The sequence below is a fragment of the Leguminivora glycinivorella genome, chromosome 7 (assembly GCF_023078275.1).
Source record: "Leguminivora glycinivorella isolate SPB_JAAS2020 chromosome 7, LegGlyc_1.1, whole genome shotgun sequence".
In the NCBI taxonomy this organism is placed as follows: domain Eukaryota; kingdom Metazoa; phylum Arthropoda; class Insecta; order Lepidoptera; family Tortricidae; genus Leguminivora; species Leguminivora glycinivorella.
Genome location: NC_062977.1, coordinates 10437029 through 10461529, shown reverse-complemented (window position 1 = coordinate 10461529; position 24501 = coordinate 10437029). Strand labels below are relative to the sequence as shown.

At 38.1% G+C, this 24501-nt stretch overlaps 1 protein-coding gene across 1 annotated transcript in view; it reads left to right on the top strand.

The window, feature by feature from the left end:
* Nucleotides 1–116: 116 nt before the first annotated feature.
* Nucleotides 117–24501, top strand: part of LOC125228029 (atrial natriuretic peptide-converting enzyme) — a 42690-nt gene continuing 18305 nt past the window's right edge. The window contains exons 1-3 of the mRNA XM_048132470.1: nt 117–384; nt 12794–12980; nt 16310–16505. Coding sequence (XP_047988427.1) covers nt 322–384; nt 12794–12980; nt 16310–16505 — 446 coding nt within the window. The 5' untranslated portion in view covers nt 117–321. The remainder of the gene's footprint in view (nt 385–12793; nt 12981–16309; nt 16506–24501) is intronic.

Genomic DNA, 24501 nt, shown 5'->3' with positions numbered 1-24501 from the left:
TAGCACTTTCGATGGCGCCTAAGTTATGGACGCGCGACCGGGTCGAGACGAGAGAAAGTTAACTGTAGTCCGTGCCCGTTACCGGCTGCGTCCGTGCTGCCGCCAGTCCGCGCCGCGCTGCCCCGATCCGCACACGCGCCGCAACGCTCGCGCCCCGCCCGCTCCCGCGCAATGTTTACATTACACCCGACGATCCCGCGAAAAGATAACAGAAAGCGACAGTGCCAATAAGTGTGCCGTTAAACTGTGGACAGTGAATGAACCGCTCCTTGTTACTAGGGGTCGCGGGGTGAAAGTGCACCGCCGGGACAAAGGATCGGGATGACGTTCTCTGGAAACATGAAGGAGAAGCCTCGATCCGCGAAAAACGCTTGGGAGTCGGAGGTGAGATTCGATGGTTTCTATCATTGTCTTTGTGACTAATTATAATTAATACGGGCACGCGTGATTCACAGTATTGTTATGAATACAATTGATAGATCTTTATATGCATGGGTATTTCAGTCATTAACCGTTGTTTAGTACCTTTTCTCTTCAGCATGTAGGATATAGGTAGAGCATGCTAAGTAGTAGCTTTTACTTGATGAGAAATTAAGAGATTTTTAGACTAGGTAAATTAATATTCTGTAGGTTTGTAAGTATAATATGAAAATGGTAGCAGCATCGAGTCAGAATTTGCAAATACTTATTACATTTAGACCAATAAAGTTGTACCTACAGTTGTACCTAGAGATGTCCAAATGAACTATAATTTCTTGAGGGTAGAGGTTGTGCTGTGGGTGTGGAAGGGGGTTGCAGGTAACATTTTCAGATTTTTGTTCATAATCATACCTCGAATATACGAACGAAAAGTTAATGGATTTCTTCTGATAAAAGTCTCTGTGTTTAAATTTTGAGCCTCAATTAAGTTGCTAGACCAAGTCTGAGGTTAAGTAAATTAGATACCAAAGTTAAACAGTTACTTAAATACTTACCTCTGGTATGGTATCCCTTAAGTTAATGTTTTTGTAAACTTCAACATCCTGTATCCCCCAAAGTACTGACCGTAGAGCAAAAATAACTATTATTAGTAGATTATGTCTTTCCCATCACGGAACAATGGTATTCCGGACCTTTGGGAGGCGTGCGCGGGGCCGAAGCCAACGCGTAGAGGCCCTTTCGACACTTTAATGAAATGTAAGGGGTACACCGAGCGGATGTTTGCCCTTGCCCGTATCATGGGACACACGCAAAGGCAACACCCGCTAGGGTGTAAGGACTATTTGAGAGTTAATGGAATCTAAAATGAACTGGTCTATTTTGATGAAAGTGATGGACTAAATACTGGGCTATGGATAAAAAACCGGACGCCTGCCTAATAAAACGGTATCCAATTTTATTTCCGGCAGACGGTGACTCGTCCCCACAAGATGGGCCCCCACAAAAAGCGACATCCAAGATGGCTCAAGGGCAACACCGGTGTGAGAACTCAAGGGTGTCGAGAGGCGTACACCGCTTTCTGCCCAGTGGCTGTTAAGCCACTGTACCAACTCGCGTCTAATGCAAATTTTCACTTCCACCCCTGGGGCATGTAGCCCTAACGACTCCGCTCTGGACGGCCAGCCAAGGCAAGCCAGAGGTAGAGAGTACTGTCCCACCCACCCGCCTTAGACCGTTTTTACATTATCCGATCCGATATCGGATGTCGAAAGGATTTCAATAGAAAAAATTAAAGATGGCGCCTGTAATGTATGGATTATCGGTCCGATATCCGATATCGGATCGGATAATGTGAAAACGCACTTACGGGTAACAGAACTCCCCAGGAGCACTCGGAACGTGGGGTCGCTGTTCCCCAACAGCTCGCCACAAGCTGCCCTGCGTTGACTGATTGCACTGGTAAAACCAATGGGCGATGGGGTCGTCACAACCCTAGTAGATTAATATTATTAATAAAAATTTCTACATACGTTTCTCTTACTGGTATTCATAATGGTATTCAGACAGATATTAGAGATATGAGCATAAATCTGAAAAAATATACCCTCCTGATATCTCAGCACCGGCCCCAGCCTCGAGGACTTCTAGTAAGTTCATCTGGACACCACTTGGTATACTTAACTATACCAATTTACAAAACCACACGAAGTATTTCCGCTAATTACTCATTTTTAGGGTTCCGTAGTCAACTACGGGTATAAGGTATAAGGGTTCCTTATAGTTTCGCCATGTCTGTCTGTCCGTCCGTCCGTCCGTCCGTCCGTCCGCGGATAATCTCAGTAACCGTTAGCACTAGAAAGCTGAAATTTGGTACCAATATGTATATCAATCACGCCAACAAAGTGCAAAAATAAAAAATGGAAAAAAATGTTTTATTAGGGTACCCCCCCTACATGTAAAGTGGGGGCTGACATTTTTTTTCATTCCAACCCCAACGTGTGATATATTGTTGGATAGGTATTTAAAAATGAATAAGGGTTTACTAATATTGTTTTTTGATAATATTTATATTTTCGGAAATAATCGCTCCTAAAGGAAAAAAAGTGCGTCCCCCCTCTAACTTTTGAACCATATGTTTAAAAAATATGAAAAAAATCACAAAAGTAGAACTTTATAAAGACTTTCTAGGAAAATTATTTTGAACTTGATAGGTTCAGTAGTTTTTGAGAAAAATACGAAAAACTACGGAACCCTACACTGAGCGTGGCCCGACACGCTCTTGGCCGATTTTTGCTTTTATTTTAAATGGTTATAAGGATTTGGATGATGCGACACGAAACCCACTTGTGTATTTGGCTACTCTGTTTTTAGGGTTCCGTAGTCAACTATAGCTTCGCCATGTCTGTCTGTCCGTCCGTCCGTCCGTCCGCCCGTCCGCGGATAATCTCAGTAACCGTTAGCACTAGAAAGCTGAAATTTGGTACCAATATATATATCAATCATGCCGACAAAGTGCAAAAATAAAAAATGGAAAAAAAAATGTTTTATTAGGGTACCCCCCCTACATGTAAAGTGGGGCGTGATATTATTTTTTCATTCCAGCCCAACGTGTGATATATTGTTGGATAGGTATTTAAAAATTAATAAGGGTTTACTAAGATGGTTTTTTAATAATATTAATATTTTCGGAAATAATTGCTCCTAAAGGAAAAAAAAGTGCGTCCCCCCCTCTAACTTTTGAACCGTATGTTTAAAAAAAATGAAAAAAATCACAAAAGTAGAAATTTATAAAGACTTTCTAGGAAAATTGTATTGAACTTGATAGGTTCAGTAGTTTTTGAGAAAAATTCGGAAAACTACGGAACCCTACACTGAGCGTGGCCCGACACGCTCTTGGCCGGTTTTTGTTTTTGTCTGTGATTGTTTTTATTAGATGTCTTGTTTTGATTTTATATTGTATATAGTCCACATTATGCATTTATTATTTGTTTAGTTGACATCGCTTTTTTTGTAACATAATTAGGTAGGTATGAAAGCTACAGTATATGTCTATGGCTAAATTATCTATCGATCATTTTTAATCACGGTTTATCGTGTTAGACCAACCTGTATACAGAGTGTGGATTCCATACGGGCGAATAATGTATGATGTTAAAGTATCTGATTATACGAATCGTATAGGATAATAATTTTGTTAAAAAGTGTTATTAATTAAGAGTAACTAATTTCTTTAGTCTGACCAAGCAGAAATGTACGCCGTCCAACTTAATTTTACATGACATAAACGTCATGTCGTAATGACGTTTAGGAGGTACGCTAATTGGTGTGGACGTAATACATTGCGTGCTGAATTATTATGTATGAAAAGAAAATTCTCATCTATTAAAAAAAAAAACATGTAGTCAGGCTCTTTAGGTCCGATACTAATCGTTATTAAGATATTCGCCCGTATGGAATACACACGCTGTATATGTAGCTGTCAATCTAGGCATGAGTTAAATTTAAAAGTGGAAAATGTCTGCCTTGGGTGAGACTTGAACTCAAAACTTGACTTGAAATTAGGCATGAGTTATTTACAACTTTGCCATATTTCTTGAACACCAATAAAGACTTTCCACTTTCTAGTTCTCTAATAAGTATTTTACATGCAAACCTACGCGATTTCTTAACAAATGAAGCTTAACAAATGATTGCTTCTAGATTATATAAGAAAGTGTTCAATATAAATCATCAGTATCATCACGCCCCGACAGACTCAACCCTTTCCGTGTAGGTAGGTGTTTCTGCAAAAACATTCCCTTTCGTTCCCACCGTATAATCAAGACAGGACTCATTACTTATTTAGATAATTACTCAGGTACAGTCAAGGTAAAAACATACCAAGACCATTTTTTTTTGGCCTCATAAATTATATATTTCCAATCTCATGACGTGTTCTTGTATAGGTAAGATGAAATAGTAGCTATGTAAATAATTTTAGATACCTATATACCTACTTTTTCTATCGGTATCGTTGTTTTTCCCTCCCTGTATAGCGTAGCGTAGTGGAGTCAGTTAAACTATAAAGAATCTAATTAAGATTTTGTAATAAATTAATAAAATATTATTTTGTTTAAATACATACGTCCTACACAATACCTAAGACTTAAATAGAAATAGGAAAACTTTTGAAAGAGTATTCTCGCAAAATTCGAATGACTAAGTACAGGTAATTCCTCGTATTAAAATTGTTTAATGCTGACAAAGCTAAGAACCGCCGCAAGTATCCAAAATATCTAAATTAATTTAATGTCTGTAGAAATTACACTTACCTGGGACACTATTATTAGATACCTTAATTTAGTAGGTAGGCTTTAGTTTTACCGGTACGAGATGTTTGGTAAAATAAAATGTTTATCGCCGGCATAACGCTTAGCAAATTATGAGGTAATTATGAAATAATTTAAAAATGCAAAACGCTCTCATGAGAATATTTACCTAACCGTGTCGAGGTATTTACTTAGCTAAGTATGTTATGCCGGTCTTAAAGCTTCGTGCTTTTAACTACATGTTTGGAAGGTTGATAATTATACCCATAAGTTTGTTGCGTGTTTTCAGTCCTTAGAGTTTTTGCGTTTGCCTCTCACTACCTCTTGACTAGTCAATGCAATGCCGACACCCGGAATATGATATGCCGCGTGACAAGACTGTATAAACGTAACAGTGTATTATAAATGTATCGATCGGTTTCTGATCTTATCGAACAAGTTTTAGAACAGGAAGTGTTTTAAAGTATTAACCATGCAATTTATGCACCATTAAAGGCTGAAGCTTTGCCTTAATATACATACCTATTATACCTATCATTTCGGCCCTTTTTGGGATATAAGTTTATACGTGTATTTCACACCAGAATTTATATTATGTTCATGAGAGCAGAAAACAAAACAGGTTTCATTAAAAGGTACCCTGTATCATTTACATAGGTACGATGTAGGTGTACAGTAGATTCCCTAACATCATAAGTAGGTATTACAACTTTTCTTTACAATTACTACCTATGGAAACGAGCGTATTATACCTAAGTTGGGGCACAGATCGTACCGTAGGTAGTACCTCTCTGTATGTGCTAGTTACACATCCTACTACTAAAATAAATACAGTAGGTTGCAAAGCAAAGTACCTACCGTGACCCGCTATGCATAGGAGTCTGTATGCAAAGGTGGTAAGCGAAACGTACCGACTAGCTATTGCATACTGCATACTTAAGGTCATCATATGACACTGAGTAACTAAGTACCCAATTTATTAAGTAATGAACATACGTAGGCAGGCATACAATTTATATACTTACGAGTAGGAGTTTGAATAAACTACCGGCGTCATGTACCTACTAACCTAAACAAAAGTTCACCAAGATTTCAAGAACATCTTTAAATATCAAAACCTACGCCTCTCTAAATTGTTTATGACTCATACAGTATTGCGTTTTCCCTCACCTATAACTTATGGCTTTGACTTTCTTAGCCCAGATTAAAATGAATCAATATTTTTTACGTTTTCGGTGAATTGGTAAATCAGCTGTGTGCGCGAAGTGTGTCAGTGGACGTTAACGGAGAGGCTGCGATCCGGGTCAGCGCTCTTCCGACTAAGTCGGACCTCGGACGCCATTCGTCTAATTAAATCACCAGTAACATCTTTCACGCACGATCATAAAATATTCGTAAACAAATAATAGGTGTTCATACATTTTTAACAGTTATTAAGGTGCGTGGGAAAAATGATTATAACTAACAAATTACCTAAATACATTATTTTTAATCTAATAGTAAGTACATACTCTAAGTAGATCCTTTATTTATTTATTTTTTTATTTATTTAAACTTTATTGCACAAACAAAGAAACATGTACAAATGGCGGACTTAATGCCAAAAGGCATTCTCTACCAGTCAACCATTGGGTTAAACAGAGACATATATGTTGGCGCAGGAGAAATAATAGCTACCAGAGACATATATAATCGTGACATCAAACATAAATTTACAAAACTAAGGTTGAATACTAATACTTATATAAATTTATATAAAGATAGACTAATATATATAATGACATATATACTGATGGTGAACATTATTTGAATTCTTCTGTCAGAAGATACTTGCTTTATAATCCTAATTAACACATTACACACGAATTTATGACAAATTGAACACAGATATTTAAGTACCTACATAACAATTCTACCTAGGTATGTTACAATCAGAAATGGTACGGTCACAAATATAATTTCCTTTCCACCACAATTTTCCACATTTTATTCAGAGCATTATTCGGTCAAATTGCAAAATATAACGTAAAATTTAAATTTTCACCTAGGTACTTACTCATCTAACCTAAAAAAATCCTAAATTTTGCACAATTATGTATACTAGTAGGTAAGTATGTATCTTATCTTTCTTTCCAATTTCTTAATATCTTGCAATTAAATTTGTAATCACAAAACAATTTCCTTCAAGGTGAGCGTTTAAAGTTCACGACATGAAGCAAGTCTTGTAACTAAAGTCACGACTCTACCTAAAATTATAATGTTGGGCTTTGCTCAGAATTTCTAGGAAATGTTTAAACGACAAACTAGGCTTATATTGTACAAATATTGACATTTACCTGTTCAGCCTTAATTACATTTTGTACTAAAATGGGAGCAAATGACGGCTATTATTGATTTGACTCTACAACTACATAGGTAGGTAGGGGTGTCTGACATTTAGCATAAAAATATCTCTTTTGTGGACAATAAATAAAAGTAGACGCATCGTGGGTAGGTAAGTAACAGAAACTATATTCGTGTCGATATCCAGCGCGAACAACTTAATCTTAAGTACCTTACCTACTCACTATTCTGTTCTAATCTAACTGTCACTATGTTCGATTTTGAAATAGTCACGACAGTAACCGCAATAGCACGATTCGGTTACACGTGGTTACATTACCTACAAATCAATCGATCCGTTTCACTTATATATAGTGTGTTAAATAATTTCAAACCACACAAGCCTTTTTTAGCAATTTCCGAATTTACCAAATTTCCAAAAACTGGATAAAAAAATGATCTTCATCGTGCAAGTAATACCTGCTACGATATCATCAACATCAGAATTCTTAAAGGTAATGGTAATTATTGCGTAGTACGGCCATTTACTAAAAATCCTCAAAACCGGTTAATAACCGGTTAACCGGTTTTGAAGGAAAAGTCTCGGTTATTAACCGGTTTTTTAAGTTAACCGGTTTTTGCATATCCTATTAAATATACATATTATATTATGTTCTTTACAATACCTAGGAAACCGACCTTGGAAAACATTAAAAACTCAAATAAGTATACGTGTTTACTCAAAGATAATATACCTAAGTCCTAGCTAGCAAATTTCATCGAAATCGTTAGAGCTGCTTTCTGAGATCCTCGAAATGTATAAACATGTAAATATGTAGATGTATGTACATAGAAAGGTACGTGTAGGTACATTTAAAGGTATAAGATTAATATATTTAATCAATTTCTAAACCGCAGGATTGCTATCTCAGTAACTCAAGATTTTAACTTAAAATTTTCTCGTGAAAAGCTCAATGAAAGCAAAATGTCGTGATTCTGAGAGAAATCAACAATTCTACACCAGAGTCTCCCGGTTCTTCTAGGTTGTGGTTTAGTCACTGTGTATACCTATAGGTATTATACTAACAAGAGCTACCTCTAAAAATGCTCATCTGAAAGATGTGATCTCAAAAGTACCTACATTAAAGTTATACACTTAGGTCCTTTAATAGAAAGCAAGTTACACACGCTGGATAAAAAAAAACCATTGCTTCGAAGATTTAAGGATAAAGTTCCGGCACTTATAGGTACCGGAGAACGGAGCATTATAGGTACCGAAATTAATTGAGAATCCGTGGATAGTTCACGTACTGAACTTTTATATATAGATTTGATTTTAGATTAGCTACTTTGTTCGATATAATATAGGTAACTCTAATACGATTAAACCTCCAATGACAAAGCTATTAAACACAGATTATTATTTCAGTCATACTTAACCAAGAAATGTAGACAACGATGCTATCGTACATTAAGCTTGATAGGTGGATGCAGTAATCAGTAATCGCTGTATTACCGGTTGACGAATTACCTATCGACTTTCACGGACGCCTTACTTCCAGTTTTAATTGACGGGTTTTGCTTTCTTTGTCGGCAGTTCGGTCGCTGTCCGTTCGAGACACTTTTCGTAATTGTATTGTTACCAAGTTATAACTTTTACTCATAAAATTTTATGTAAAATCAACAATCGACAAATATTGCGGTAATTTGCATTTCCTGAACGATTACGGTTATTGCCCGCTTTGAAACGTACTTTCGAGAAAAGTGAGCAGGTGCATAAATTTTATTGCCTGATACCTAGGGCAATGTTTGCACAAATGAGCGGGCACAGCAACGATGATTGCCACCAAATGAGTATAGGTTTAGATCGAAAGTGATGTCGACCGCATTGTTATTGCTGGAGATCATGATAGAAACTATAGCTGGAGGTGTGAACAGCGCCGAGCCTTTGTTGCGCTCACAGTCAACTTATCCGCTAGATGGAGCAAAAAAAGTGCCAATAGAAACTAAAATTGTGCATGGAAATATTTCGGGAACTTTCCGTAATATCTATCTGTCATCTCGATTGTTTGCTATTGTTATATCGGCTACCCCAATGTCAAATGTTGTTATATGCATCGGGGAACGGTGGATCGATTGCTGCGACTTGCATCCTATTTAGTAGGTACGTAGGTAGGTAGGGGATAAGCGAGTGTACCTGTGTATAGGGACGTCGTTTTCCTACTTTATAAGCATCATAATCGTAATGCATATACTAATGGTAGGTGGTGCACGGTCGCGCTGCGCGGGCGCGGGCGCCGAACGTGCCGGGATGTAGGTCGCGACAAGTGCACGCTGCATTCGCAAACGCCGCACTTCTATCGCGGCATTTAAACGTGCATTTCCTAAATTAACCGTTCCACTTCCTCCAAGCACGTTCCAACGTTCGGTGATTTCTAAATCATGGAAAGCTGATTTATCACTTTATTACCATAACCGTAGATCATTGAGAATGTTTTGTGTAACCATAGCAAACGACATAGAATTCATGGAACTTGGTCATGTGCACGAATAGGTATGACATACGAGAATAATGAGCAAAGTATCTACTCTAGACATTAGCATAAATAATTTTGTTTGAAAGTTCAAACGTAACTGAAGTAAAGTTTTGTATAAATATAAATTATGCATGTTTGTATGTTTCTTATTCCCGTGGACGTACACAGGTAATAATTTATGTTCCACCTGCGCTAAAATAGCTCATTACTCACTTTAACTCTTATTTATTTTGACATGACGAAATCGAAAGTTATACCAAAATACAAAGGCATTAGAGAGCCGCGCGGTTAGGCCGGCCTTGTTTGAGAGAGGTGAGGCTGAGACTCGAACTTAAAATATACTTCAAAGTTCAAAATAATCTCTTTGTTTGGTATGCTGTTCAAATGCCACTTGTATGTCAGAGTGTCACGCTTTTGCGATTATAGAAGGTTACCTATTTATGGCTTATTTAGTTGAACTTATGACCCCGTGTGGTGACGGGTTAAGAATTTCACCACCCCCTTTCTTCCCGTGGGTGTCGTAAAAGTCGACTGTGGGATATGGGTTAAATTGTGGCGTAGGCGAGAGGCTGGCAACCTGTCACTGCAATGTCACAATTTGGATTTCTTTCAACCCCTTTTTGCCAAGAGTGGCACTGAAAAACTTAGTAGTTCATGTGCTCTGCCTACCCCTTTATGGGATACAGGCGTGATTATATGTATGTATGTATGTATGTATGTATGACAACAAAAATATTTTGTACAGCAGGTTTATTTGAATATCTTGACCGACTTTAGTTCATTCTTACACTTTTGTAGCCCATTAATGAAGACTGCCTATTACAAAATACACATTTTGCAAGCTCGCCTCGAGCTTCGAATCTTCCAAGATTAAAGCATGCAATATTGTGCAACAGACGTCATTCGTCTTACTCTTAATGCATTCAGTGAATTAAGCGAATTTATAGCCGTGTGCAAACTAAAGTGTAAGTGAGTATTAAGCTTTGATGAACAAAGTTACGTCCATCTATACGTACGTATGTACCAATATAACCAGTAAAGTAGCAACAATATACATAGGTAAGTAAATAAAGAGAGATTTTATAGATTTTGTGGGTAGAGTAAATTGATACACATACTTAATGTTAATTTTAAAGCTGCATGCAATGGAGACCTATCAAAGACAGCAATAGTTATAGCAAACCTATTATTCCAATAGATCACATACGACCATAACGAACGGTCGCTTTGGTTAGTCATTGACTAGGTACTGAATCCTGAAAGTTGTAATTTTAATACGTAGATAGTGACTGATGTTTAAGTCAGCTAATTTATTTTACACGTACAGTTATAGTAATTGTTCTCTCCAAGAACAAAGACAGTTAATCATAAGTGATAAAATATTACTTCCACGTTGAAAGACCCTAATATGTTTTCAACAATAAGCTGGAAGTGTATTAGCGCCTAACACAACCGGCCATTTTAACATTATCTGATCTGACATTCAATTACTTCTAACTTGAGGTATAATGGTAGCGTTCTTGTAACGTTGCATACCCGTTGTCGCAACTTTTGCCATTTCGTATCGCTTTCTTGTCATTTGTAAATTTTAGAATACATTCAAATGTAGGTATCATGGAGACCGTGCTAACGTTAGTGTCGCAAAACCAGCTTAATATTTGTTATGATGTTATTGTGTTGATAACTTGAGTTAACAAATTTAATTTTGGTGATTCTTGCAATTAAAATTTTAAAAGTTTTAGGACATTAGGTACTTATTAGTTTCCTCTTATTACATTAAAGAATCTTATATTTATGTACTTATTAGAAAATGTTTTAATTAAAATATTATTTACATTTCTGCGGTTTGCTAGACGGTTTCAGTTAACCACAGGGTCAAACCGCGAGCCACTTAGAGAAACAATTTACGCTACATTCTTGTGCGTAGTGACATTTTATTCTCCTGTTGGTCTAATAACTGTACTTTAGAATGCACATAATGACTCTTAAGGACTGCTTGTACCGTATGAGCTAGATTAGTGCACAGACATTTTATAACGTGTTATTTAATATGTACCAACAGTACAGTGCTCATTTGAGTCATTAGAACGTAATAGGTTGGTCTTTGACTCTTTTAACTACTTACATCAGACAGAATCCAAAACGTGGGTAAAACAATTAACCCAAAACAAAAGTAACTTAGTTTGTAGCCGTTAGGTAATATGCTGAGAATGCTTACCAAATACGGGAAACGAGTTCACGGCTTACAGCCTAGCAGGTGCATCTCAGCTGATGGACTTAATGTATTCATCGCCCAACTTCTATTATGCGTCCTCGATATTTATTCGCACGTAATCTACCTATTCTATACTATGTACCTATTGCATGTTTCATTGTCTGTACGACAAAAGTATACAAAAAGAGATGAAGTGATTCATTTAATTTCTTACCCGCATTCCATTGAGCTGAATGACTGGCAAGCAGAAAATTAGTTCTAAAGTAGACTCATCCAAATCTGGCTCAATTGTCTGTTAATTAGCTACACTACAGATGTCACGATTTTTGAGCAATCTGTCATGAATAGCTCTGAATACTTGGTTAATTGCCCACTTGTCTGCAAATTAGGTATTTATTATAAGTACGTACAACGAATTATATAATAAATGTACGAAATTATTTTCGTTTACATGCTCCAATTTTTCTCGAACCCTTATCGTAAATAAGTACTTCAAGTAGGTCGGTAACCATTACCATACTGACACGACACGAAAAAAATATTTAGTAGTAAGAATCTGGCTTTAGGTGCTTGCATGTTTGTCACAAACTTAGTAAGTCCTTAGCTTCTTCCGGAACTTGCGCATTCTATTCTGCCTTTTCTTTTCTTACCTGTTAGAACTTTCTTCACGGTTCTTCATATCATAAATGGTCTGGAGGCTGACTTCCGCATCCGCACAGAGTCGTTACATCGTTCGTAAGTATAGGGTTTCATAGAGTACGGTAAGCTATAGATTGTGCTTTTAGAGATAAGAAGATAATTTGACATGGGATTCTCCAATTGAGGTATTTAGGATTCCCAAAGGTCGACAACGCATAAGTGATGTTGCTTAAGGCCATTGGGCGGCGATGACTGCTTCCCATCAGGCGGCCCGTCTGCTCGTTTGCTACCTACATAATATAAAAAAATTTGAATGTTGTTACAATGGTGTTCTTTATTATTTTTTATTGCAGTTGGGCTATGGGTGGACAGCGCCGCGGCGGTGCCGCGCGCACCGGCCGCCGGAGTCGACGATGTCGGTGAGCAGCGACATCCGCTTCACGCGCCGCAAGCTCAGCCGGCCCTGCCGCGGCTGCTGCGCCGCGCTGGCCGCGCTGCTCGTGCTGCTACTGCTGGCTGCCGTCGCCGTTTATCTTGGACGTTAGTATCACTTTTAAAATAATTTATTTACATTAACCTAATTATATAAGAAAATAAGACTAAGTAAAAGCCAGCTTATATCAAAATAGGCCCTTTAGGCATTCTACATTTCCTCGCTGTATCGCAATGCTGATACGTTATGCGAGGAAGTCGCTAGCTCTTTGGTCACCAGTTACCTCAACCAGACGATTCGCGATTTCTATGAAAAACTACACTCGCACTGGGACCCCATCCCATGGACCTAATACAGTTTCAAACTTTAAACGCCACTTTACTACATAAATATTGGGTTGGTAAGAAAGTAATGAGCGAATCATAACCAATATTGTAATTTTTATTTAATTTATTATTTTAATCATTTATCAAAAATATAACGGTGAATATCCCACCAAACGGACAGCATAACTTTTTTCGGGTGAGGCTCTGTTTTTGGTGCCTCTATTCCTTTTTCGTTTGGAGCTAGCCACTGACGTTTGCGTGTGTGATTTATATATAAGACCCATTTTTCATCTCCAGTGATAAGATGGTCCAACCAGTTGAATGTGCGGCGAAAAGACAGAAGTTGTATGCAGATATCGGCACGGCGGTTTAGTTGATCTCTATCAAGTTCGTGCGGTATCCAAACACTGTATTTGTAGTTTTTTCCCAACTCGTGTAAATGTGTTTCTATGGTGACATGAGAGCAGCCTAACTCGGTAGCAAGAGTACGACTCGTTAGCCTCGGATCTCCTTCAATTAAGGTTTTTAATTTGGCTACATCAATCTTCACCGGTCGACCAGACTTAGGTTGATCTGATAATGAAAAGTCGCCACTACGAAACCGCTGGAACCATCGTTTCGCCGTGGCCTCAGACACAACTTCAGGAGCAACACGCTGACATATATTACGCACTGCTTCGGCGGCTGAATGGCCAGACTGAAATTCATATAGTAAGCAATGCCTTACATGCACTTTTAATTCGTCCATTTTCTTCCTTATATTAGCTCGGCGACAGCTAGTGAATGACTGACGAGAAACTGTGCGACTCGCCCTTTATATACTTTCGACCATAGAAGATTCTAGAACTCTCTCAAAAATTTTATGTGGAATTCAATCGATCGCTCATTACTTTCTTACCAACCCAATATATTGCAGCGTGCTGACCAGTAGCGCGTCAAGCGCGTGTGGTCGCACAATTGCTGCAAAAATTGATGTGGTCTTTCACCTGAGAGCGTACGGGCGGATCACTCAGCAGTAACAAATAGCAGCCGAAAATGGCTAGGAGACCATGTATTACAGTTAGTTACTATTATGGAAGTATCTGGTCCGAAGGGCAACAACAGAAAGTTTTGGTCTCGGCCCTTTTACAATTCTTACCATTTACACGTCACGAAAAGAACGTGACGTGGTAGGTAATAGTTTTGTTTGTCACGTATACGTGCTCACGACACGACGTCCTACTCTAAAGATATACTCGTATTTTAAAGGAAAGTGGGTTCTAAGGCTTCAAACTATTTTCTTTATCCGGTTGAAAGAGCCATATATTTAACTCATTATTTATATTGTTTACTTTACTTTAGCTTTATGTGCGAAATGTCATTTAGTATTTGACAGTCGCTTTTCGGTGAAGCAAAACATCTTCGAGTTGGAAGATCAGATGGCAATCGCTTTCGTAAAACTAGTGCCTACGCCAAATCTTGGGATTAGTTGTCAAAGTGGACCCCAGGCTCCCATGAACCGTGGCAAATGCCGAGGAAGATGATGACTTTAGCTTTAATCAATTGTGTAAATAAAAAAAAAAATAGGTACTTAACTACTTATTTACATAATTTAGTTCGGTTAGAAGGACGTATTATACCTAGAATCAAACATTTTGACGTAAATGGTAATCTTATCTAAATGCTCTTACTTAATAGATACTTATCCATCTTTGACAAAGGTTAGTAGACTCGCATTGTTAGGTAACTTACGATAGTTACGATATATGTATGTACCTAAACAGATTTACTTTAACTAGTTCACGACAGTTAAATTGCATCACAACAAAAACTTTTACTTTAGAAACTACAGGCAAGTTGAGTCTAGATCGATGTCTTTAGTTGCTTCAAATATTTGATGTCAAACTTTTTCACTCCATCTTGACAGGATGATTAATTGCGTAATTTGGTGATGTCGTTACTTAATACCGAGATGACAAGTCGTTCGTTTGTGTATTTGATCACAGAAATACTGATATCTACCTCTACTGTACATTAGGTAGATAAATATAGTTACATAAAAGACAAATACTTATAGAAGGTGTTTTCTTTGACGCACGCACTTTTGCGCGATAGTTTCTAAGATATAATTTAATACTCTTTTCATTTAAAGTTCGTGAATTGTATACTTTATAATATACGAGGTAGAGATATAATAAAATGATGGATTTTGGGTTGTTTAGAAAAATAAGTTAAGTAGTGTCTAGTGTTACTATTTCCGATCTTAACAAAATTAATTTGCCAATTGTTATTAAAACATTTAAATTTAGAATATCTTCGAAATACCCCAACTTGGTAGCCGGTAGTTTATGGGAAATTGTCCTAATATGAGGTTTCTACGGCCCGCGGTCGTTAGATATATAAGAGTAATCGAGGCATCTTTTCTCATCGTCCTCTACCTATTTATAGTATTTATATGCAAATTCTCACATCATAACTCACTGTCTATCATAAGCAAATAATTATTAGTCATTAAAGTCTGTCTTGATGTATTTGATAAATGGTTCTATAACCATACGGCATTGTTAGTAAACAGTGAATCGTAGTGCTCATCTAGGCGGAGGCGGCGACATTTACCAGCGCAGGCGGCGACGGGCGGAGCGCAGCGCTTTTGTTCATTGTTCACCGAACAAACGCCTAATAACCAGTATAAATATGAACATATATTGTGTAACAATTACTACCAATCTAAGGCCTCTATTACTTTGGGTGACTGAGGACATAGTTTGGTAAGAGATCGGAATAAAAGTACGGAGAGCCCGTCACCGCAAAGGCCGGCTGCTCGCTTGGTGCGAATGGCCTTGCTATCGCGACAAGTGGACGATTGTATATTGAACCTCTCAGTGATGTTTTCATCATGATTAAAGATAAGCAAAATTAATTACAGTTACGAACAATCAACAAAACAATGTGACTTTCGCATCAGCGAACAGTTAAGTCACACTGAGCAGTCATTAAGCGTAATGGGTCTGGCTAATAGCAGGACCCAACATGGCGAAGGTGTTAGGGTCGCAATCCACACACGTAGCGACCTTAAAATTTTATTACACTCCTGAATGTACTAATTATGCTTATGTTTATCCTCTTTACAGACATGTACCTGTTTAGCGATCCTCTAAACCGGCAAACATTCCGAGGCTCGTTTGTGGCGGTGTGGGGGGAGGAGGGGGAGGAGCCCAAGGGCAATCACACGCGGGAGGGAGCCATGCGGCAAGCCCTGCACGATCTCTACCGGAATTCTGAGCTTCGGTCCTGTTTTGTGTCTGCGGATGTACTGGCTTTAGACAGGTAATTAATATTATGTAACTACTACTTCAAGTTATGTACCTACTTTCATTGTAAAGTTCAATATCGAATAATGTTCTAGCGAGGGCGTAGCAATTCGTGACTTAGAGACAATATTTTTGAAGTTAATTCTACTTTTAGCTTGTCAGAGACTGTCACTCAAACCATCAGTGTCAAATACATAATAGACCCAGAGCCCAGGCCCGCCAGACCTTCCTCAAATTCTCAAGGATGAAACTTTGGGACAATGTAGAGTTCACATCGGCGTTTAATGTGTGCATATTTTCTAGTTCGGCCCATCGGCCAATTTTTTGCTATCAAGTGATGAAGGTGAAAAAAAAAAGTGCTTACTTTCCTTAAATTCTCAAGGCTGATTTTTATATATGTGTTAGAGCACGTTGTTAGAAATTGGTTTCCGAGACCGTTTCCGCCGGCCATAACTTTTACCAGACGCGACAAAGTTGGCAAAAAACGACTCTAACTTACCTCATTTTCTCAAGGCTGATTTTGATATATGATACGCAGAGACCTGTAACTAGACCGTTTGTAAGCAGCCAGACCAATCGGATGGACCCAACCATCCGCCAGACCGACTTAAAGTTTCGATATGAGCATTAGTAGAATTGAAATATTCCGGGTCTATAAAAGCTAAAAACTTGAATTTTCTACATTAAGCTACGTGTATATTGTATACTTGACGTAATAAGCGACTTTCAAAAATTTTACTTCTAAGGAAATAAAAAAAATGAAAGTTTATATGTGGTGCAAGATTAATTTTAAGCTATGAATTTTATTTACACTGCGTAAGTACATGTGTATTTTATTATAAATATAACTTTTACCAGACGCGACAAAGTTGGCAAAATGGTGGTGAGTTGTCGTTCGACACCCCTGCTGGGGTGTGAGTGGCCCTTTCCGCGCTGGGCGCTGTGGGGGCTGTGTCGGGGCGCGCCCCATCCTTGTGGGGCGGTCTGACGCCGTCTTTTAGTGGACGGCTCGGCGATCCGGTGTTTGCTAGCCCTACCGCTACCGGCCGTTATCCAACCCCGCGACCCCTAGCCTGGTGATACCGTTTGAGCGGGGCCAGGTTCGGGGCCGCAGTGAAGGCGACCGGCAGCTCGGGCTAGCGTGGGCGTGGTGGTGGTGGTGGTGATTTTGGTGTTCAGTGTGGTGTGGGGGTGTTGTCCTCTTCTTCTTCTTCTGTGTTGGTGTCCAAGTGTAGTAGGGATCGGGGCAGGTCCCGAGCTTTGCGCTTGTCTGGTGGCCGTGTGTAGTGGGGCGCGATCCCTCGAAGATGCAAGTTGGCAAAAACGACTCTAACTTACCTCATTTTCTCAAGCCTGATTTTGGTATATGATACTCAGGGACCTGTAACCAGACCGTTTGTAAGCAGCCAGACCAATCGGATGGACCCAACCATCCGCCAGACCGACTTAAAGTTTCGATATGAGCATTAGTAGAATTGAAATATTCCGGGTCTATAAAAGCTAAAAACTTGAATTTTCTACATTAAGCTACGTGTATATTGTATACTTGACGTAATAAGCGACTTTCAAAAATTTTACTTCTAAGGAAATAAAAAAATGAAAGTTTATATGTGGTGCAAGATTAATTTTAAGCAATGAATTTTATTTACACTGCGTAAGTACATGTGTATTTTATTATAAATTTAAGGAAGAAAAGTAAATTAAACTTTTTTTTCGGTCGTCGAACAAGGTGGTTAAAAATTAGTTTTAAGATCGATCCTTTTTAATTTGTGGGCGAGGGACCTCACACTATGTATAAAGGCACTATGTGTATGTTGCATATAATGTCAAATCCCTCGCATACTACAAAAGTTATTTAAGCATTTTTAGCTTTTATAGACCCGGAATATTTCAATTCTACTAATGCTCATATCGAAACTTTAAGTCGGTCTGGCGGATGGTTGGGTCCATCCGGTTGGTCTGGCTGCTTATTACAAATGGTCTAGTTACAGGTCCCTGCGTATCATATATCAAAATCAGGCTTGAGAAAATGAGTTAAGTTAGAGTCGTTTTTTGCCAACTTTGTCGCGTCTGGTAAAAGTTATATTTATAATAAAATACACATGTACTTACGCAGTGTAAATAAAATTCATAGCTTAAAATTAATCTTGCACCACATATAAACTTTCATTTTTTTATTTCCTTAGAAGTAAAATTTTTGAAAGTCGCTTATTAAGTCAAGTATACAATATACACGTAGCTTAATGTAGAAAATTCAAGTTTTTAGCTTTTATAGACCCAGAATATTTCAATTCTACTAATGCTCATATCGAAACTTTAAGTCGGTCTGGCGGATGGTTGGGTCCATCCGATTGGTCTGGCTGCTTACAAACGGTCTGGTTACAGGTCCCTGCGTATCATATACCAAAATCAGGCTTGAGAAAATGAGGTAAGTTAGAGTCGTTTTTTGCCAACTTTGTCGCGTCTGGTAAAAGTTATATTTATAATAAAATACACATGTACTTACGCAGTGTAAATAAAATTCATAGCTTAAAATTAATCTTGCACCACATATAAACTTTCATTTTTTTATTTCCTTAGAAGTAAAATTTTTGAAAGTCGCTTATTACGTCAAGTATACAATATACACGTAGCTTAATGTAGAAAATTCAAGTTTTTAGCTTTTATAGACCCGGAATATTTCAATTCTACTAATGCTCATATCGAAACTTTAAGTCGGTCTGGCGGATGGTTGGGTCCATCCGATTGGTCTGGCTGCTTACAAACGGTCTGGTTACAGGTCCCTGCGTATCATATACCAAAATCAGGCTTGAGAAAATGAGGTAAGTTAGAGTCGTTTTTTGCCAACTTTGTCGCGTCTGGTAAAAGTTATGGCCGGCGGAAACGGTCTGGCATTGATGATAACCAATTTCTAACAACGTGCTCTAACACATATATAAAAATCAGCCTTGAGAATTTAAGGAAAGTAAGCACTTTTTTTTTTCACCTTCATCACTTGATAGCAAAAAATTGGCCGATGGGCCGAACTAGAAAATATGCACACATTAAACGCCGATGTGAACTCTACATTGTCCCAAAGTTTCATCCTTGAGAATTTGAGGAAGGTCTGGCGGGCCTGGGCTCTTGATCTATAACTTCACGTTATGATCTTGCATTCTAACAAGTCGAATAGGCCCCTAATTAATGGTTTTTATTTCGGCGTACCTACACCTACTGGGAAGTATTTAGTTACAGAACGTAGAAGTGGACGTATATGGCCAATTTCGTAATATCTCAACTATCACAAACCACAATCAGTCAAAAACAAAGTCAAATAACATTCTCGAGTTTCATAAGACCTCTAAGCACGAGTCAGTTATTTGCCACCAGCGCTGTAAAATTGCGGTCGTGTTTGGCGAACCTACTTGCAGCTAAATCTGAGAGTTGTTTTGTCACAGCTACGATAAATGGCATGAGCTAATAGTGACCGATTAATTTTCCGGTGAGCGGATTTAGGAAAAACGTCGTGTTTGTCATTATTGAAATAAGGCGTTACATAACGAGATGTTTAGCGCCGGTATCGGCACTCGATCGTTTCGAATGCACCAACATCGATATGGTAGCTTATAGAGAAAGTTCACTTTCTTGTGATCTCGACGGGTTGGAGCGTGCCATGGCTACACTGTTGTAAATTGTAAACAAGCAAAAGCACGTATTAACTTGAAATTGTGCTTAATAACCGCGAAGTTTTCTAAAGAAACGTTATTACTATGATTATTTAATGTTGCTGCGTTTATTAGACAATGCTAATAGACGGTTTAAATCTGATTTCTCTCACTTAATTGACCTGCTGCGCCAGTGCCACCAACATGATAAATACCTAAGTTAGTCATGTCATGTACTTATTTACACGCAATCATTAATTTGGGTATAATTGCATGTTCAAAAGTTTAATTAAAAATAAAACCAATCTAATTTAATGAACGACCTCAACCAAAATGTAAAATGCTATCACTTCGTCAAGATACTTAGCGGTACCTGGCCCCGTAGCCGAATGGCATTTCTCCGACGCCAAACGAAAGCGATACGCCGCTGGCTCTGTCGCGCCAATACGCAAGCGCGATAGAGATAGATATCTACTAGCGCTTCGTTTCGTGAGCGTTTCGTGAGCGATTCTGCCATTCGGCTAGCCACCCTGAGCAGTATTAGTAAATAATTTTACGTGCATACAATGAGGAGGCACACTCAAAGATTATGATAGATGGCCACCTTATTAGTCCATTGCACAGATAAAGAATTGCATACGTGAGATCGAGAAGAAGATATTTTTTTCTCTCTCTCTCACATATGAATGACAGTGACATTCCTAGACTCTTGCACAGGCGCCGCCTGGCGGGATAAAATGTCAGTGTGCCTCCTCATTCGAAAGCCAATTCGATATAATTACCTATATTGATAATAGTTATTTGTTATACAAGGGGGCAAAGTTGTATTTTAACGCAGAGTGTGGAATTGAAAAACCAGCAAGTGAAAGGATTCTATAGTTGAACCACGAGCGAAGCGAGTGGTTCGAGAATAGAATCCTGAACTTGTGAGTTTTTTAACACACGAGAAGTAAAATACATTTGCACCCGAGTGTAACACAAAACTTTTCCCCTCACTATAGCGAGGAAACTATAACGCAATGCGTTTATCACTGCTTCCAGTAGTTCCACAGGTGGTAAATCATCTTTATTACTAGATTCAATTTTAAAGCAGTTAATTTGACTTTATTCAAGGTCAAATTACTTTACCCACTAGTGGATAAAATGCGTTTTTACCCGCTGGTATTAAAGGACAAAACACGTGTTTCCGAGTTAGTGAGGGGAAAAAAGGTTTATACCGTAGGGACAGGAAATAATTATGTAGTAGATAATAAATTGGTAACAATTACCTCATAACAAATAAGTAAGTATACATAAAAATACTCTTCTAAATAAATTGTATTTTATTCTTAATAAAGTAAATTGTATTCTTTAGGGACCGGCCACATCTAAGAGACGCATGTCCTGAGGTGCGGAACGGACGTCCGCGCCACGCCGCCTGAATGTAATTCAAAAAACGTCTCCTCAGTACATTTTGTATAGGAAGGACGTAAGACGCGCCCCCAGGCGGCGCGGCGCGCGTCACGCCACTGCCACGCCGCCTGGGGCGCGTCTTACGTCCTTCCTATACAAAATGTACTGAGGAGACGTTTTTTGAATTACATTCAGGCGACGTGGCGGAGACGTCCGTTGCGCGCCCCGAGACACGTGACGCTTAAGTGGGAACGCTGCCTTAGGTTACCAAGTCTCTATAGCTTGGCAGACACAAATGCATCTCATATTATGATACTATTACTATACCCAAAATATGATACCAATAGGTAATTAATTGACAAGGGGTAGGTACTTACTAGCTGTCCTATGTTGTATGTATAGTATACATATAATATTAGTTTTTGTACCTAGGTATTGCTTAAAAGAGCATTTGCACCATTTATGACCACTTACAAAACGACAAAAGATCAGTGATCGCGTGTGAGAGAGGGCTAGGTTTCATTACCGGTAATGCGGTGCTACGATTATGGGCATTATGTAGGCTGGGTAATCACCGAGACATGTATTGTATTATTGACATGAGAAAGTTCATACGTGCTACGTTCAAAGCTTTGTGCTTTCTATGTATGGCACGTCGGTGAAATACAGTGAAGGTCGATCTACAATCGTTCGCGCGGGTCTCACGCAGACCTTTCTTTACGTGGCTCGAATTCTAAAGTAAATGAAACCACACGGAAAATGAGAAATTGCTTATCTGTGTCGCGGTTTGTTACGAGATACCTTGGGTAAAATGAGAATAAACAATGGGGAGATAAAAATAGCGATATGCAGACTTAAAGTTAAGCTTTTTATGCTTAGGTTATATTATTTAACTTTACCGAGAGAAAGCTAAAGTAGGTAGGTACTTCATATTCGCAGCATTCGCATATTCGACATTATTGCAGGAACTTACGTACTTATTATTATGTTATAATCATTATATTATAAAACTTGCGACTATTATAAGCAATTAATATGGTTGAAGTAAGCTCTTTATGGTTCATAAACGAAATTAACAACAGCATGTTATGTACAGCGGTTCCTATACTGACTTTCCGGTATACTTAAGTAGCTACTTACATGTGCAAGCCGGTAGTTGCCTATATTTTCGTTTCCTACTACTTTTCCATTTGTAGCTTCTGAACCTTCGGATGATTAGTTCTGGGGATTACTACATCTATTCATAGGAAATGTTAATGTATTTTCCTGTTGATTACCGTTGGATAGGATAGGAAGATGCCTCCGAGTCTTGTTTCGTAACTATTCCAAATATCAATTTGAAAACAAAGCCCAAAGCTTAAGATCTCCTCCCGTATATTTATACGAGAAGCACCTAGTCCATATATTACGTCACAGTGTAAGGGGGGGGGGGTCATACTAAATGTGACAATCCCTGTTAAAGGGATACAAAAAAGCGTGACATAGGGGGGGGAGGGGTCCAAAAACCTGAAATTTGGTGTGACGTAATATGTGGATGATCCCTAAAGACTATTGTAGATAGTTAGATAGGTACCTAACCTACTTTTTTTCACCCATCATTTCTGATGACTGACGAAAAAAATAAAACTAAATAAAGCCGTTTCCTGTTTGTTTAATTAATTCGAAACTTGCTCTATTGAACTAAATTTTAATCACTTTTAATAGCTCTATCACTTTGTTACGTCAAAATGTCATTCGAGTTTCATCGTCAAGTCAATTTAGCAACGCGCGGCTACTAACCGCTTAATAACCGTTACACTGTCGCTTGTATTAATGCCATAAATAAATAATCAACAATACTGAATTATTTAGGGAAGTAGTGGCGAGTATACTCGTCACTGCTGGGCACAGGCCTTTCAAGCCCGAAAGGGCTAAGTCTTGCCCAATACGAGATGAAGGCGTCACCTTTAAATTTCTTCGGGAATATATGAAACGACATAACGTGACGTGTATCTAATACTTACTGGTAGGTATACTATATAATATAAATTAAATGATCCACTTGACTACCTATTTCCTGATTAAGTATATATGACTGTTGCTGATGCTGACCAAATACTAACTATTAATCACCCGGATGTGTACTGTCGCCTAAGTAGGTATGCTTTCCTGCTCGACAGGAAGCGTAGCAAGAGTGCTATTTAGCCTTTTCTAGAGTTTGAGACATGCCATATAAAGTATGCCTAAGCAAACTCTGAGCATTATGGAAACGTCGTTATTAACTGCCATATGATGACACTTTACAAATTTCAAAGCGAAATATTAAATCAGTTAGCTTGTTTTGAATTTCAATATGTATGTATGACAGTACTGACTGTAGGTGTTAAATATTACTACTACTTAAAAACTTTAATTTCACAGACATTCTATAAATCGATATGTAAATAAAATATCGCGTATCCTATTACGGTGCTCCATTCTGACTAGAAAGCGAGGTCAGAAATAAACAAGATTATACACTGGCATAAAATTAGCAGACAGCTTTAAAAAAGTAGGTATTGGTGTTAATTAGCTTTTTGAATAATTGTCAACAAATCGTAACATAATGAATATTCATTAACAGCTTCTGTTTCGTTAGGTGATACATAAATATTATACTTTAACATTCGCATTGAAAAATGTGTTCTAAATAGGTAATATACAATAATGTACGGTATTGTACCTACTTGTAAAACGATAGTTGAGATTTACCTGAAGGCCGATATCACACTATCAATACTATCATATAAATATAATCATAGGTATGTATGTATGCCTCCCTTTTTCTTAATCCTGAAGAAAAAGGACGGCATGTTGTCTATGATCAAGCTATGATCATAATATTTCTATGATAGTGTACCTAATATCGGCCGAAGTATACAACGGTTTTGACAACTTCTTAAATGTTATATTAGAATATACTTATTAGGATTTAGGATATAAAATGTGTGTTTATTA